Source organism: Pseudophryne corroboree, chromosome 9, assembly GCF_028390025.1.
Source record: "Pseudophryne corroboree isolate aPseCor3 chromosome 9, aPseCor3.hap2, whole genome shotgun sequence".
Classification (NCBI taxonomy): Eukaryota; Metazoa; Chordata; class Amphibia; order Anura; family Myobatrachidae; genus Pseudophryne; species Pseudophryne corroboree.
This window is the reverse complement of record NC_086452.1, coordinates 20,670,989-20,685,691: the sequence shown is the minus strand read 5'-3', so window position 1 is coordinate 20,685,691 and position 14,703 is coordinate 20,670,989. Positions and strand designations below refer to the sequence as shown.

General features: G+C 47.2%; 1 protein-coding gene across 1 annotated transcript in view; it reads left to right on the top strand.

The window, feature by feature from the left end:
* AK5 (adenylate kinase 5) overlaps positions 1-14,703 on the top strand; it is a 351,659-nt gene that overhangs the window by 232,206 nt on the left and 104,750 nt on the right. Inside the window, exon 8 of the mRNA XM_063939044.1 lies at positions 795-871. Within this exon, the coding sequence (XP_063795114.1) occupies positions 795-871 (77 nt within the window). The remainder of the gene's footprint in view (positions 1-794; positions 872-14,703) is intronic.

Sequence of the window (14,703 nt, the reverse complement as noted above, 5' to 3'; positions counted from 1 at the left end):
ACTAGAGACGTGGATAGGATTGTGACCTCAAAATCAACTCTGCATCATACATCTGACTTCCATGATAGAACGGTGACCGGTTGCAAGTTACACGTTCATTCCTGGTGGCCTGCTCATTGGGGTTGTGTATAAGCTATGTTACCAGGAGGGGTTTTGTAGGATACAGCGCTGGATCTAATTACACAAAGATTTCCACCGTAGGATTTCTAAGAAATAAAGCCGAACAGGGGACAATGCAGTGTCACTGTCCCCAGAGCTCGTCTTGCGTGTTTCACACTGTGCACACTCTAGTGATGTGCGCACACAAGTACGGGCGCTGCAGAGTCATAGCCAGTTTAGTCACATTTATGTTTGCGGCTGAAGGGGCGTCGCTGAGCTGTACCGGGGAGTTTTTGCGTTGGCAATGTTCATTGGCATTGCGCCGCTGGAATTGCGTGCCACACAGAGTTGTGCAGAGGCATAAGTACGCTTTTGCACCAAGGATAGGGCAAGTGCGCACGTGGATAGGGAACGATGCTGTTGTGGAGTTTGCACAACTATATACACAGGAGAATGTACACCTTGATTCTGTGCGCATAATGTGGGAGTAATTATGGTCGACTTGCGATCATCTCTGCGTCGGCACTGTGGTGTCTCAATAAATAAATAAATACTGGTAGTCAAAGAGATTCCAGACTGAGATGTTCAAAAGTGGGTGAATATACCATCTCCCTGTGCGCATACGTTGCTGCTGTTATCTGGAGTGAGTGAGTAATACAACGGCGCAGAACGTAATGCTTATTCTCTACTTACAGGACCGAGCGAGCTCGACCTTAGCCTCATCTTAGACAGCGGGGACTCCGCAGACACCTCATCGGATTTTGATGATCAGGTAATGACTATGAGATGACTTCGTCTCCCCCCCCACCCCTGCCCTGTGATTCTGTGCGTGACTACTGCTTCAGCCCACAGGTGAAATGCACAAATATCCCCCATTTATTTGCAGAAGGACGGATCAGCATGCAGCGCCAGGCACCCATGCTCTAATGCTAATTAGAAAAATTGTATAAATTACTAGAACGACATTTGCCAAGAAATTTAATTTTAGCTCTATTAAGTTTTTTTCATTCGCGGAGCGCTTTGTACTTTACTAATTGCTGTTGTTTTCGCTGAAAAATGAGAGTGCAATTAACGGATGTGAGAGGGTTTTGTTTTCCTTCCAGTCGTGAAGGAAGAGAAGTCGCAGGGGCCCTGCGCTGTAATTAGTACCCGATAGCGCGCGCCTGTGCTGTCCAAAATTCTGCAGGTCTATCCGCTTTACTGGTCCGTGGGAAACGAGCCCTAACACGGCTGCCATGGAAACTGTCACCTGAGATCTTTGCTTTTTCCTGTTGACGGACAGGGGCTTGTTTGCAGCATCTCACAATGGTATGACAGATGTACATGATTGGGGAGATGCTCCGGGTGCAGTGAAGGGACAAAAGGTGAGCGCCGGTTCTTGTGTACAGGTCTGCGCGCTGCTTCCAACCACGGCAATCCCAGTCGGAGACGTTTAATCATAACCGGTTCGTGATCAGCATATAAATGACAATTTCTCTAACGTCCTAGTGGATGCTGGGAACTCCGAAAGGACCATGGGGAATAGCGGCTCCGCAGGAGTCTGGGCACAACTAAAAGAAAGCTTTTAGACTACCTGGTGTGCACTGGCTCCTCCCACTATGACCCTCCTCCAGACCTCAGTTAGATTTCTGTGCCCGGTCGAGCTGGATGCACACTAGGGGCTCTCCTGAGCTCCTAGAAAGAAAGTATATTTTAGGTTTTTTATTTTACAGTGAGACCTGCTGGCAACAGGCTAACTGCAACGAGGGACTAAGGGGAGAAGAAGCGAACCTACCTGCTTGCAGCTAGCTTGGGCTTCTTAGGCTACTGGACACCATTAGCTCCAGAGGGACCGACCGCATGGAACTGGCCTTGGTGTTCGGTCCTGGAGCCGCGCCGCCGTCCCCGTCCCCCTTACAGAGCCAGAAGCAAGAAGAAGTCCGGAAAATCGGCGGCATGAAGACTTCTGTCTTCTCCAAGGTAGCGCACAGCACTGCAGCTGTGCGCCATTGCTTCTCATACACACTTCACACTCCGGTCACTGAGGGTGCAGGGCGCTGGGGGGGGGCGCCCTGAGCAGCAATAAAAACACCTTGGCTGGCAAAACAATCACAATATATAGCCCCAGAGGCTATATATGTGATAATTACCCCTGCCAGAATCCTTAAAAAAAGCAGGAGAATAGTCCGCGAAAAAGGGGCGGAGCTATCCCCCTCAGCACACTGGCGCCATTTTTCCCTCACAGTTCCGCTGGAAGGAAGCTCCCTGGCTCTCCCCTGCAGTCTACACTACAGAAAAAGGGTAAAAAAGAGAGGGGGGGCACTAAATTTAGGCGCAGTAAATATTATAGCAGCTATAGGGGACATAATTCAGTTAGTCCCTGCAGTATGTAGCGCTCTGGTGTGTGCTGGCATACTCTCTCTCTGTCTCCCCAAAGGGCTTCTGTGGGGTCCTGTCCTCTGTTTAGAGCATTCCCGGTGTGTGTGCGGTGTGTCGGTACGGCTGTGTCGACATGTTTGAGGAGGAAAATTATGTGGAGGCGGAGCAGATGCCTGTAGAAGTGATGTCACCCCCTGCGGGGCAGACACCTGAGTGGATGGTTTTATGGAAGGAATTACGTGCAAGTGTCGACTCCTTACACAAAAAATTTGACAACATGCCAAATGCGGGACAGCCGGCTTCTCAGCTTGTGCCTGCCCAGGTGTCTCAAAGGCCATCAGGGGCTCTAAAACGCCCGCTACCTCAGATGGCAGACCCAGATGTCGACACGGATACTGATACCAGTGTCGACGACGATGAGTCTAATCTAATGTCCACTAAGGCCATTCGCTGCATGATTGAGGCAATGATAGAGGTGTTACACATTTCAGATTTAAACCCAGGTACCACAAAAAAGGGTATTATGTTTGGGGAGAAAAAACTACCCGTAGTTTCTCCCCCATCTGAAGAATTAAATGAAGTGTGTGAAGAAGCGTGGGCTTTCCCTGTTAAAAGATTGATAATCTCAAAAAAATTACTAATGGCGTTCCCTTTCCCGCCAGAGGATAGGGCACGTTGGGAAACACCTCCTAGGGTGGATAAAGCGCTCACACGTTTGTCTAAAAAGGTGGCACTTCCGTCTCCGGATACGGCCGCCCTGAAGGAGCCTGCGGGTAGAAAACAGGAGGCGATCCTGAAGTCTATATATACACACACAGGCATTATACTTAGGCCAGCTATTGCGTCAGCATGGATGTGCAGTGCTGCCGCTGCGTGGTCAGATTCCCTGTCAGAAAATATTGACACCCTTGACAGGGACACTATTCTGCTAACCATAGAGCATATAAAAGACTCAGTCTTATACATGAGAGATGCACAGAGGGAGATCTGCCGGCTGGCATCTAGAATAAGTGCATTGTCCATTTCTGCTAGGAGAGGCTTATGGACCCGGCAGTGGACAGGGGATGCAGATTCCAAAAGGCACATGGAAGTTTTGCCTTATAAGGGTGAGGAGTTATTCGGGGATGGTCTCTCGGACCTCGTTTCCACAGCGACAGCTGGGAAGTCAGCATTTTTACCCCATGTTCCCTCACAGCCTAAAAAAGCGCAGTTTTATCAGGTACAGTCCTTTCGGACCCAGAAAAACAGGCGAGGAAAAGGCGGGTCTTTTCTGTCCAGAGGCAGAGGTAGGGGAAAAAGGCTGCAACAAACAGCTAGTTCCCAGGAGCAAAAGTCCTCCCCCGCTTCTTTCAAGTCCGCCGCATGACGGTGGGGTTCCACAGGCGGAGCCAGGTACGGTGGGGGGCCGCCTCCAAAATTTCAGCGATCAGTGGGCTCGCTCACAGGTGGATCCCTGGATCTTTCAAGTAGTATCTCAGGGGTACAAGCTGGAATTTGAGGCGTCTCCCCCCCGCCGTTTCCTCAAATCAGCCTTGCCAGCAACTCCCTCGGACAGGGAGGCTGTGCTAGAGGCAATTCACAAGCTGTATTCCCAGCGCGTGATAGTCAAGGTGCCCCTACTTCAACAAGGACCGGGTTACTATTCCACACTGTTTGTGGTACCGAAACCGGACGGTTCGGTGAGACCCATTTTAAATTTGAAATCCTTGAACACATACATAAAAAAATTCAAGTTCAAGATGGAATCGCTCAGGGCGGTTATTGCAAGTCTAGACGAGGGGGATTACATGGTATCCCTGGACATCAAGGATGCTTACCTGCATGTCCCCATTTACCATCCTCACCAGGAGTACCTCAGATTTGCGGTACAGAATTGCCATTACCAATTCCAGACGCTGCCGTTTGGTCTGTCCACGGCACCGAGGGTGTTTACCAAGGTAATGGCGGAAATGATGATACTCCTTCGAAAAAAGGGAGTTTTAATTATCCCATACTTGGACGATCTCCTAATAAAGGCGAGATCCAAGGAGCAGTTGTTGGTAGGAGTAGCACTATCTCAGGAGGTGCTACACCAGCACGGTTGGATTCTAAATACAGGTTGAGTATCCCTTATCCCAAATGCTTGGGACCAGAGGTATTTTGGATATCGGATTTTTCCGTATTTCGGAATAATTGCATACCATAATGAGATATCATGGTGATGGGACCTAAATCTAAGCACAGAATGCATTTATGTTTCATATACACCTTATACACACAGCCTGAAGGTAATTTTAGCCAATATTTTTTATAACTTTGTGCATTAAACAAAGTGTGTCTACATTCACACAATTCATTTATGTTTCATATACACCTTATACACACAGCCTGAAGGTCATTTAATACAATATTTTTAATAACTTTGTGTATTAAACAAAGTTTGTGTACATTGAGCCATCAAAAAACAAAGGTTTCACTATCTCACTCTCGCTCAAAAAAGTCCGTATTTCGGAATATTCCGTATTTCGGAATATTTGGATATGGGATACTCAACCTGTATTCCAAAGTCACAGCTGGTTCCGACGACACGTCTACTGTTCCTGGGAATGATTCTGGACACAGTCCAGAAAAAAGTGTTTCTCCCAGAGGAAAAAGCCATGGAGCTGTCGTCTCTAGTCAGAAACCTCCTGAAACCAAAACAGGTGTCGGTGCATCACTGCACGCGAGTCCTGGGAAAGATGGTGGCTTCTTACGAAGCAATTCCTTTCGGCAGGTTCCATGCCAGAATCTTTCAGTGGGACCTGTTGGACCAATGGTCCGGATCGCATCTTCAGATGCATCGGCTAATAACCCTGTCTCCAAGAACCAGGGTGTCTCTGCTGTGGTGGCTGCAGAGTGCTCATCTTCTAGAGGGCCGCAGATTCGGCATACAGGACTGGGTCCTGGTGACCACGGATGCCAGCCTTCGAGGCTGGGGGGCAGTCACACAGGGAAGAAACTTCCAAGGACTATGGTCGAGTCAGGAGACTTCCCTACACATAAATATTCTAGAACTGAGGGCCATTTACAATGCCCTAAGTCAGGCAAAACCCCTGCTTCTACACCAGCCGGTACTGATCCAGTCAGACAACATCACGGCGGTCGCCCATGTAAACCGACAGGGCGGCACAAGAAGCAGGACGGCAATGGCAGAAGCCACAAGGATTCTCCGATGGGCGGAAAATCATGTGCTAGCACTGTCAGCAGTGTTCATTCCGGGAGTGGACAACTGGGAAGCAGACTTCCTCAGCAGGCACGACCTCCACCCGGGAGAGTGGGGACTTCATCCAGAAGTCTTTCAAATGATTGTAAACCAGTGGGAAATACCACAGGAGGACATGATGGCGTCCCGCCTAAACAAAAAACTAGAGAGATATTGCGCCAGGTCAAGGGACCCTCAGGTGATAGCGGTGGACGCTCTAGTGACACCGTGGGTGTACCAGTCGGTTTATGTGTTCCCTCCTCTGCCTCTCATACCAAAGGTACTGAGAATAATAAGAAAACGAGGAGTAAGGACAATACTCGTGGTTCCGGATTGGCCAAGAAGAGCGTGGTACCCGGAACTTCAAGAGATGATCTCAGAGGACCCATGGCCTCTGCCGCTCAGACAGGACCTGCTGCAGCAGGGGCCCTGTCTGTTCCAAGACTTACCGCGGCTGCATTTGACGGCATGGCGGTTGAACACCGGATCCTAAAGGAGAAAGGCATTCCGGAGGATGTCATTCCTACGCTGATTAAAGCCAGGAAAGATGTAACTGTAAAGCATTATCACCGCATATGGCGGAGATATGTTGCTTGGTGTGAGGCCAATAAGGCCCCAACAGAGGAATTTCAGCTGGGTCGATTTCTGCACTTCCTACAGGCAGGAGTGACTATGGGCCTAAAATTAGGCTCCATTAAGGTGCAGATATCGGCTCTGTCGATTTTCTTCCAAAAAGAACTAGCTTCAATACCTGAAGTTCAGACATTTGTAAAAGGAGTGCTGCATATTCAGCCCCCTTTTGTGCCTCCAGTGGCACCCTGGGATCTCAACGTGGTGTTGAATTTCATAAAATCACATTGGTTTGAGCCACTAAAGACCGTGGATCTAAAATATCTCACGTGGAAAGTGGTCATGTTATTGGCCTTGGCTTCGGCCAGGCGTGTATCAGAATTGGCGGCTTTGTCATTTAAAAGCCCTTATCTGATTTTCCATATGGATAGGGCAGAATTGAGGACTCGTCCCCAGTTTCTCCCTAAGGTGGTATCAGCTTTTCACTTGAACCAACCTATTGTAGTGCCTGCGGCTACTAGCGACTTGGAGGATTCCAAGTTGCTGGACGTAGTCAGGGCCTTGAAAATTTATGTTTCCAGGACGGCTGGAGTCAGGAAAACTGACTCGCTATTTATCCTGTATGCACCCAACAAACTGGGTGCTCCTGCTTCTAAGCAGACTATTGCTCGCTGGATTTGTAGCACAATTCAGCTGGCGCATTCTGCGGCTGGACTGCCGCATTCTAAATCAGTTAAAGCCCATTCTACAAGGAAGGTGGGCTCATCTTGGGCGGCTGCCCGAGGGGTCTCGGCTTTACAACTTTGCCGAGCTGCTACTTGGTCAGGGGCAAACACGTTTGCAAAATTCTACAAATTTGATACCCTGGCTGAGGAGGACCTTGAGTTCTCTCATTCGGTGCTGCAGAGTCATCCGCACTCTGCCGCCCGTTTGGGAGCTTTGGTATAATCCCCATGGTCCTTTCGGAGTTCCCAGCATCCACTAGGACGTTAGAGAAAATAAGATTTTACTCACCGGTAAATCTATTTCTCGTAGTCCGTAGTGGATGCTGGGCGCCCGTCCCAAGTGCGGATTGTCTGCAATAATTGTACATAGTTATTGTTCACTAACGGGTTATTGTTATGAGCCATCTGTTGAGAGGCTCAGTTATGTTTCATACTGTTAACTGGATATGGTATCACGTGTTATACGGTGTGATTGGTGTGGCTGGTATGAGTCTTACCCGGGATTCAAAATCCTTCCTTATTGTGTCAGCTCTTCCGGGCACAGTATCCTAACTGAGGCTTGGAGGAGGGTCATAGTGGGAGGAGCCAGTGCACACCAGGTAGTCTAAAAGCTTTCTTTTAGTTGTGCCCAGACTCCTGCGGAGCCGCTATTCCCCATGGTCCTTTCGGAGTTCCCAGCATCCACTACGGACTACGAGAAATAGATTTACCGGTGAGTAAAATCTTATTTTTGATTGTTACAGGTATGAAGTTGCTGCTAGCATCTACTTTCAGGTCTGTTTGGTGCTACGATTGCTGAGGGAATTTGCTAACTGCAGTCTGGCGTCACATCACCATTTGCACAAATGCGCCTGCTTGTGCATTTTTTTGATTGCTAGCCGTACGCAGGCTGATTGATAGGAAGTGGGCATTTGTGGATGGTAACTGGCCGTTTTCTGGGAGTGTCAGGAAAAACGCAGGCGTTCCCAAGCGTTTTCTGGGAGGGTGTGTGACGTCAGCTCCGGTCCCGATCAGCCTGATTCTATCGCACTGTAGGAGTAAGTCCTGGCCTACGCACACACTGGAAAAATCATTCGATGGTGAGTGAGTTGCGAACGGATTTGCAGCTGATCGGCGCTCGCACAGATTTTTGCAAGGAGTACGCAGACTTGAACGGGGAGGGTTTGCACTCTGTCTGGGCAGCGACTATCTGATCGCAAACCTCTGCAAATTCGCAGAGGATCGATCAGGTCTGAATTAGGCCCAAAGGGCGGGGTGTTGTGCTCAGATAGCCTTCATTTGCTAGGGGTGAACATAAGTATCTGAACACAGAAGAATCCAGCTCAGAGGAACTGAGAACAGTATATGCGGCAGTAGTGCCAGCCATACATAGTGCAGTGTATGTAATACATCAGACATATACAGGACCAGTGATCACAGTAACCCGGTATATGTGGCAGTAGTGCCAGCCATACATAGTGCAGTGTATGTAATACATCAGACATATACAGGCCAGTGATCACAGTAACCCGGTATATACGGCAGTAGTGCCAGCCATACATAGTGCAGTGTATGTAATACATCAGACATATACAGGACCAGTGATCACAGTAACCCGGTATATGCGGCAGTAGTGCCAGCCATACATAGTGCAGTGTATGTAATACATCAGACATATACAGGACCAGTGATCACAGTAACCCGGTATATGTGGCAGTAGTGCCATACATACATAGTGCAGTGTATGTAATACATCAGACATATACAGGGCCAGTGATCACAGTAACCCGGTATATACGGCAGTAGTGCCAGCCATACATAGTGCAGTGTATGTAATACATCAGACATATACAGGGCCAGTGATCACAGTAACCCGGTATATGCGGCAGTAGTGCCATACATACATAGTGCAGTGTGTGTAATACATCAGACATATACAGGGCCAGTGATCACAGTAACCTGGTATATGTGGCAGTAGTGCCAGCCATACATAGTGCAGTGTATATAATACATCAGACATATACAGGACAGTGATCACAGTAACCCGGTATATGCGGCAGTAGTGCCAGCCATACATAGTGCAGTGTATGTAATACATCAGACATATACAGGGCCAGTGATCACAGTAACCCGGTACATGAGGCAGTAGGGCCAGCCATACATAGTGCAGTGTATGTAATACATCAGACATATACAGGACCAGTGATCACAGTAACCCGGTATATGCGGCAGTAGTGCCAGCCATACATAGTGCAGTGTAATACATCAGACATATACAGGACCAGTGATCACAGTAACCCGGTATATGCGGCAGTAGTGCCAGCCATACATAGTGCAGTGTATGTAATACATCAGACATATACAGGACCAGTGATCACAGTAACCCGGTATATGCGGCAGTAGTGCCAGTCATACATAGTGCAGTGTATGTAATACATCAGACATATACAGGACCAGTGATCACAGTAACCCAGTATATGCGGCAGTACTGCCAGCCATACATAGTGCAGTGTATGTAATACATCAGACATATACAGGACCAGTGATCACAGTAACCCGGTATATGCGGCAGTAGTGCCAGCCATACATAGTGCAGTGTATGTAATACATCAGACATATACAGGACCAGTGATCACAGTAACCCGGTATATGTGGCAGTAGTGCCAGCCATACATAGTGCAGTGTGTGTAATACATCAGACATATACAGGGCCAGTGATCACAGTAACCTGGTATATGCGGCAGTAGTGCCAGTCATACATAGTGCAGTGTATGTAATACATCAGACATATACAGGACCAGTGATCACAGTAACCCGGTATATGTGGCAGTAGTGCCAGCCATACATAGTGCAGTGTATATAATACATCAGACATATACAGGACCAGTGATCACAGTAACCCGGTATATGCGGCAGTAGTGCCAGCCATACATAGTGCAGTGTATGTAATACATCAGACATATACAGGACCAGTGATCACAGTAACCCGGTATATGTGGCAGTAGTGCCAGCCATACATAGTGCAGTGTATGTAATACATCAGACATATACAGGGCCAGTGATCACAGTAACCTGGTATATGCGGCAGTAGAGCCAGCCATACATAGTGCAGTGTATGTAATACATCAGACATATACAGGCCAGTGATCACAGTAACCCGGTATATGCGGCAGTAGTGCCAGTCATACATAGTGCAGTGTATGTAATACATCAGACATATACAGGGCCAGTGATCACAGTAACCCGGTATATGCGGCAGTAGTGCCAGTCATACATAGTGCAGTGTATGTAATACATCAGACATATACAGGACCAGTGATCACAGTAACCCGGTATATGTGGCAGTAGTGCCAGTCATACATAGTGCAGTGTATGTAATACATCAGACATATACAGGACCAGTGATCACAGTAACCCGGTATATGTGGCAGTAGTGCCAGTCATACATAGTGCAGTGTATGTAATACATCAGACATATACAGGACCAGTGATCACAGTAACCCGGTATATGCGGCAGTAGTGCCAGCCATACATAGTGCAGTGTGTGTAATACATCAGATATATACAGGGCCAGTGATCACAGTAACCCGGTATATGCGGCAGTAGTGCCAGCCATACATAGTGCAGTGTATGTAATACATCAGACATATACAGGACCAGTGATCACAGTAACCTGGTATATGCGGCAGTAGTGCCAGCCATACATAGTGCAGTGTATATAATACATCAGACATATACAGGACCAGTGATCACAGTAACCCGGTATATGCAGCTGTAGTGCCAGCCATACATAGTGCAGTGTATATAATACATCAGACATATACAGGACCAGTGATCACAGTAACCCGGTATATGCAGCTGTAGTGCCAGTCATACATAGTGCAGTGTATGTAATACATCAGATATATACAGGACCAGTGATCACTGTAACCCGGTATATGCAGCAGTAGTGCCAGCCATACATAGTGCAGTGTATGTAATACATCAGATATATACAGGACCAGTGATCACAGTAACCTGGTATATGCGGCAGTAGTGCCAGCCATACATAGTGCAGTGTATGTAATACATCAGACATATACAGGACCAGTGATCACAGTAACCCAGTATATGCGGCAGTAGTGCCAGCCATACATAGTGCAGTGTATGTAATACATCAGACATATACAGGACCAGTGATCACAGTAACCCGGTATATGCGGCAGTAGGGCCAGCCATACATAGTGCAGTGTATGTAATACATCAGACATATACAGGACCAGTGATCACAGTAACCCGGTATATGCGGCAGTAGTGCCAGTCATACATAGTGCAGTGTATGTAATACATCAGACATATACAGGACCAGTGATCACAGTAACCCGGTATATCCGGCAGTAGTGCCAGCCATACATAGTGCAGTGTATGTAATACATCAGACATATACAGGACCAGTGATCACAGTAACCCGGTATATCCGGCAGTAGTGCCAGCCATACATAGTGCAGTGTATGTAATACATCAGACATATACAGGGCCAGTGATCACAGTATCCCGGTATATGCGGCAGTAGGGCCAGCCATACATAGTGCAGTGTATGTAATACATCAGACATATACAGGGCCAGTGATCACAGTAACCCGGTATATGCGGCAGTAGTGCCAGCCATACATAGTGCAGTGTATGTAATACATCAGACATATACAGGACCAGTGATCACAGTAACCCGGTATATGCGGCAGTAGTGCCAGCCATACATAGTGCAGTGTATGTAATACATCAGACATATACAGGACCAGTGATCACAGTAACCCGGTATATGCGGCAGTAGGAGCAGCCATACATAGTGCAGTGTATGTAATACATCAGACATATACAGGACCAGTGATCACAGTAACCCGGTATATGCAGCAGTAGTGCCAGCCATACATAGTGCAGTGTATGTAATACATCAGACATATACAGGACCAGTGATCACAGTAACCCGGTATATGCAGCAGTAGGAGCAGCCATACATAGTGCAGTGTATGTAATACATCAGACATATACAGGGCCAGTGATCACAGTAACCCGGTATATGCGGCAGTAGTGCCAGCCATACATAGTGCAGTGTATGTAATACATCAGACATATACAGGACCAGTGATCACAGTAACCCGGTATATGCGGCAGTAGTGCCAGCCATACATAGTGCAGTGTATGTAATACATCAGACATATACAGGGCCAGTGATCACAGTAACCCGGTATATGCGGCAGTAGTGCCAGCCATACATAGTGCAGTGTATGTAATACATCAGACATATACAGGACCAGTGATCACAGTAACCCGGTATATGCGGCAGTAGTGCCAGTCATACATAGTGCAGTGTGTGTAATACATCAGACATATACAGGACCAGTGATCACAGTAACCCGGTATATGCGGCAGTAGTGCCAGCCATACATAGTGCAGTGTGTGTAATACATCAGACATATACAGGACCAGTGATCACAGTAACCCGGTATATGAGGCAGTAGTTCCAGCCATACATAGTGCAGTGTATGTAATACATCAGACATATACAGGACCAGTGATCACAGTAACCCGGTATATGCGGCAGTAGTGCCAGCCATACATAGTGCAGTGTATGTAATACATCAGACATATACAGGGCCAGTGATTACAGTAACCTGGTATATGCGGCAGTAGTGCCAGCCATACATAGTGCAGTGTGTGTAATACATCAGACATATACAGGGCCAGTGATCACAGTAACCTGGTATATGCGGCAGTAGTGCCAGTCATACATAGTGCAGTGTATGTAATACATCAGACATATACAGGACCAGTGATCACAGTAACCCGGTATATGTGGCAGTAGTGCCAGCCATACATAGTGCAGTGTATGTAATACATCAGACATATACAGGACCAGTGATCACAGTAACCCGGTATATGCGGCAGTAGTGCCAGCCAAACATAGTGCAGTGTATGTAATACATCAGACATATACAGGACCAGTGATCACAGTAACCCGGTATATGCGGCAGTAGTGCCAGCCATACATAGTGCAGTGTGTGTAATACATCAGACATATACAGGACCAGTGATCACAGTAACCCGGTATATGCGGCAGTAGTGCCAGCCATACATAGTGCAGTGTGTGTAATACATCAGACATATACAGGACCAGTGATCACAGTAACCCGGTATATGCGGCAGTAGTGCCAGCCATACATAGTGCAGTGTGTGTAATACATCAGACATATACAGGGCCAGTGATCACAGTAACCCGGTATATGCGGCAGTAGTGCCAGCCATACATAGTGCAGTGTATATAATACATCAGACATATACAGGACCAGTGATCACAGTAACCCGGTATATGCGGCAGTAGTGCCAGCCATACATAGTGCAGTGTATGTAATACATCAGACATATACAGAGCCAGTGATCACAGTAACCCGGTATATGTGGCAGTAGTGCCAGCCATACATAGTGCAGTGTGTGTAATACATCAGACATATACAGGACCAGTGATCACAGTAACCCGGTATATGTGGCAGTAGTGCCAGCCATACATAGTGCAGTGTATGTAATACATCAGACATATACAGGACCAGTGATCACAGTAACCCGGTATATGAGGCAGTAGTGCCAGCCATACATAGTGCAGTGTATGTAATACATCAGACATATACAGGACCAGTGATCACAGTAACCCGGTATATGCGGCAGTAGTGCCAGCCATACATAGTGCAGTGTATATAATACATCAGACATATACAGGCCAGTGATCACAGTAACCCGGTATATGCGGCAGTAGTGCCAGTCATACATAGTGCAGTGTATGTAATACATCAGACATATACAGGACCAGTGATCACAGTAACCCGGTATATGCGGCAGTAGGGCCAGCCATACATAGTGCAGTGTATGTAATACATCAGACATATACAGGGCCAGTGATCACAGTAACCCGGTATATGCGGCAGTAGTGCCAGCCATACATAGTGCAGTGTATGTAATACATCAGACATATACAGGACCAGTGATCACAGTAACCCGGTATATGCGGCAGTAGTGCCAGCCATACATAGTGCAGTGTATGTAATACATCAGACATATACAGGACCAGTGATCACAGTAACCCGGTATATGCGGCAGTAGTGCCAGCCATACATAGTGCAGTGTATGTAATACATCAGACATATACAGGGCCAGTGATCACAGTAACCCGGTATATGCGGCAGTAGTGCCAGCCATACATAGTGCAGTGTATTTAATACATCAGACATATACAGGACCAGTGATCACAGTAACCCGGTATATGTGGCAGTAGGGCCAGCCATACATAGTGCAGTGTGTGTAATACATCAGACATATACAGGACCAGTGATCACAGTAACCCGGTATATGCGGCAGTAGTGCCAGCCATACATAGTGCAGTGTGTATAATACATCAGATATATACAGGACCAGTGATCACAGTATCCCGGTATATGCGGCAGTAGTGCCAGCCATACATAGTGCAGTGTATGTAATACATCAGACATATACAGGACCAGTGATCACAGTAACCCGGTATATGTGGCAGTAGTGCCAGCCATACATAGTGCAGTGTATGTAATACATCAGACATATACAGGACCAGTGATCACAGTAACCCGGTATATGAGGCAGTAGGAGCAGCCATACATAGTGCAGTGTATGTAATACATCAGACATATACAGGACCAGTGATCACAGTAACCCGGTATATGCGGCAGTAGTGCCAGTCATACATAGTGC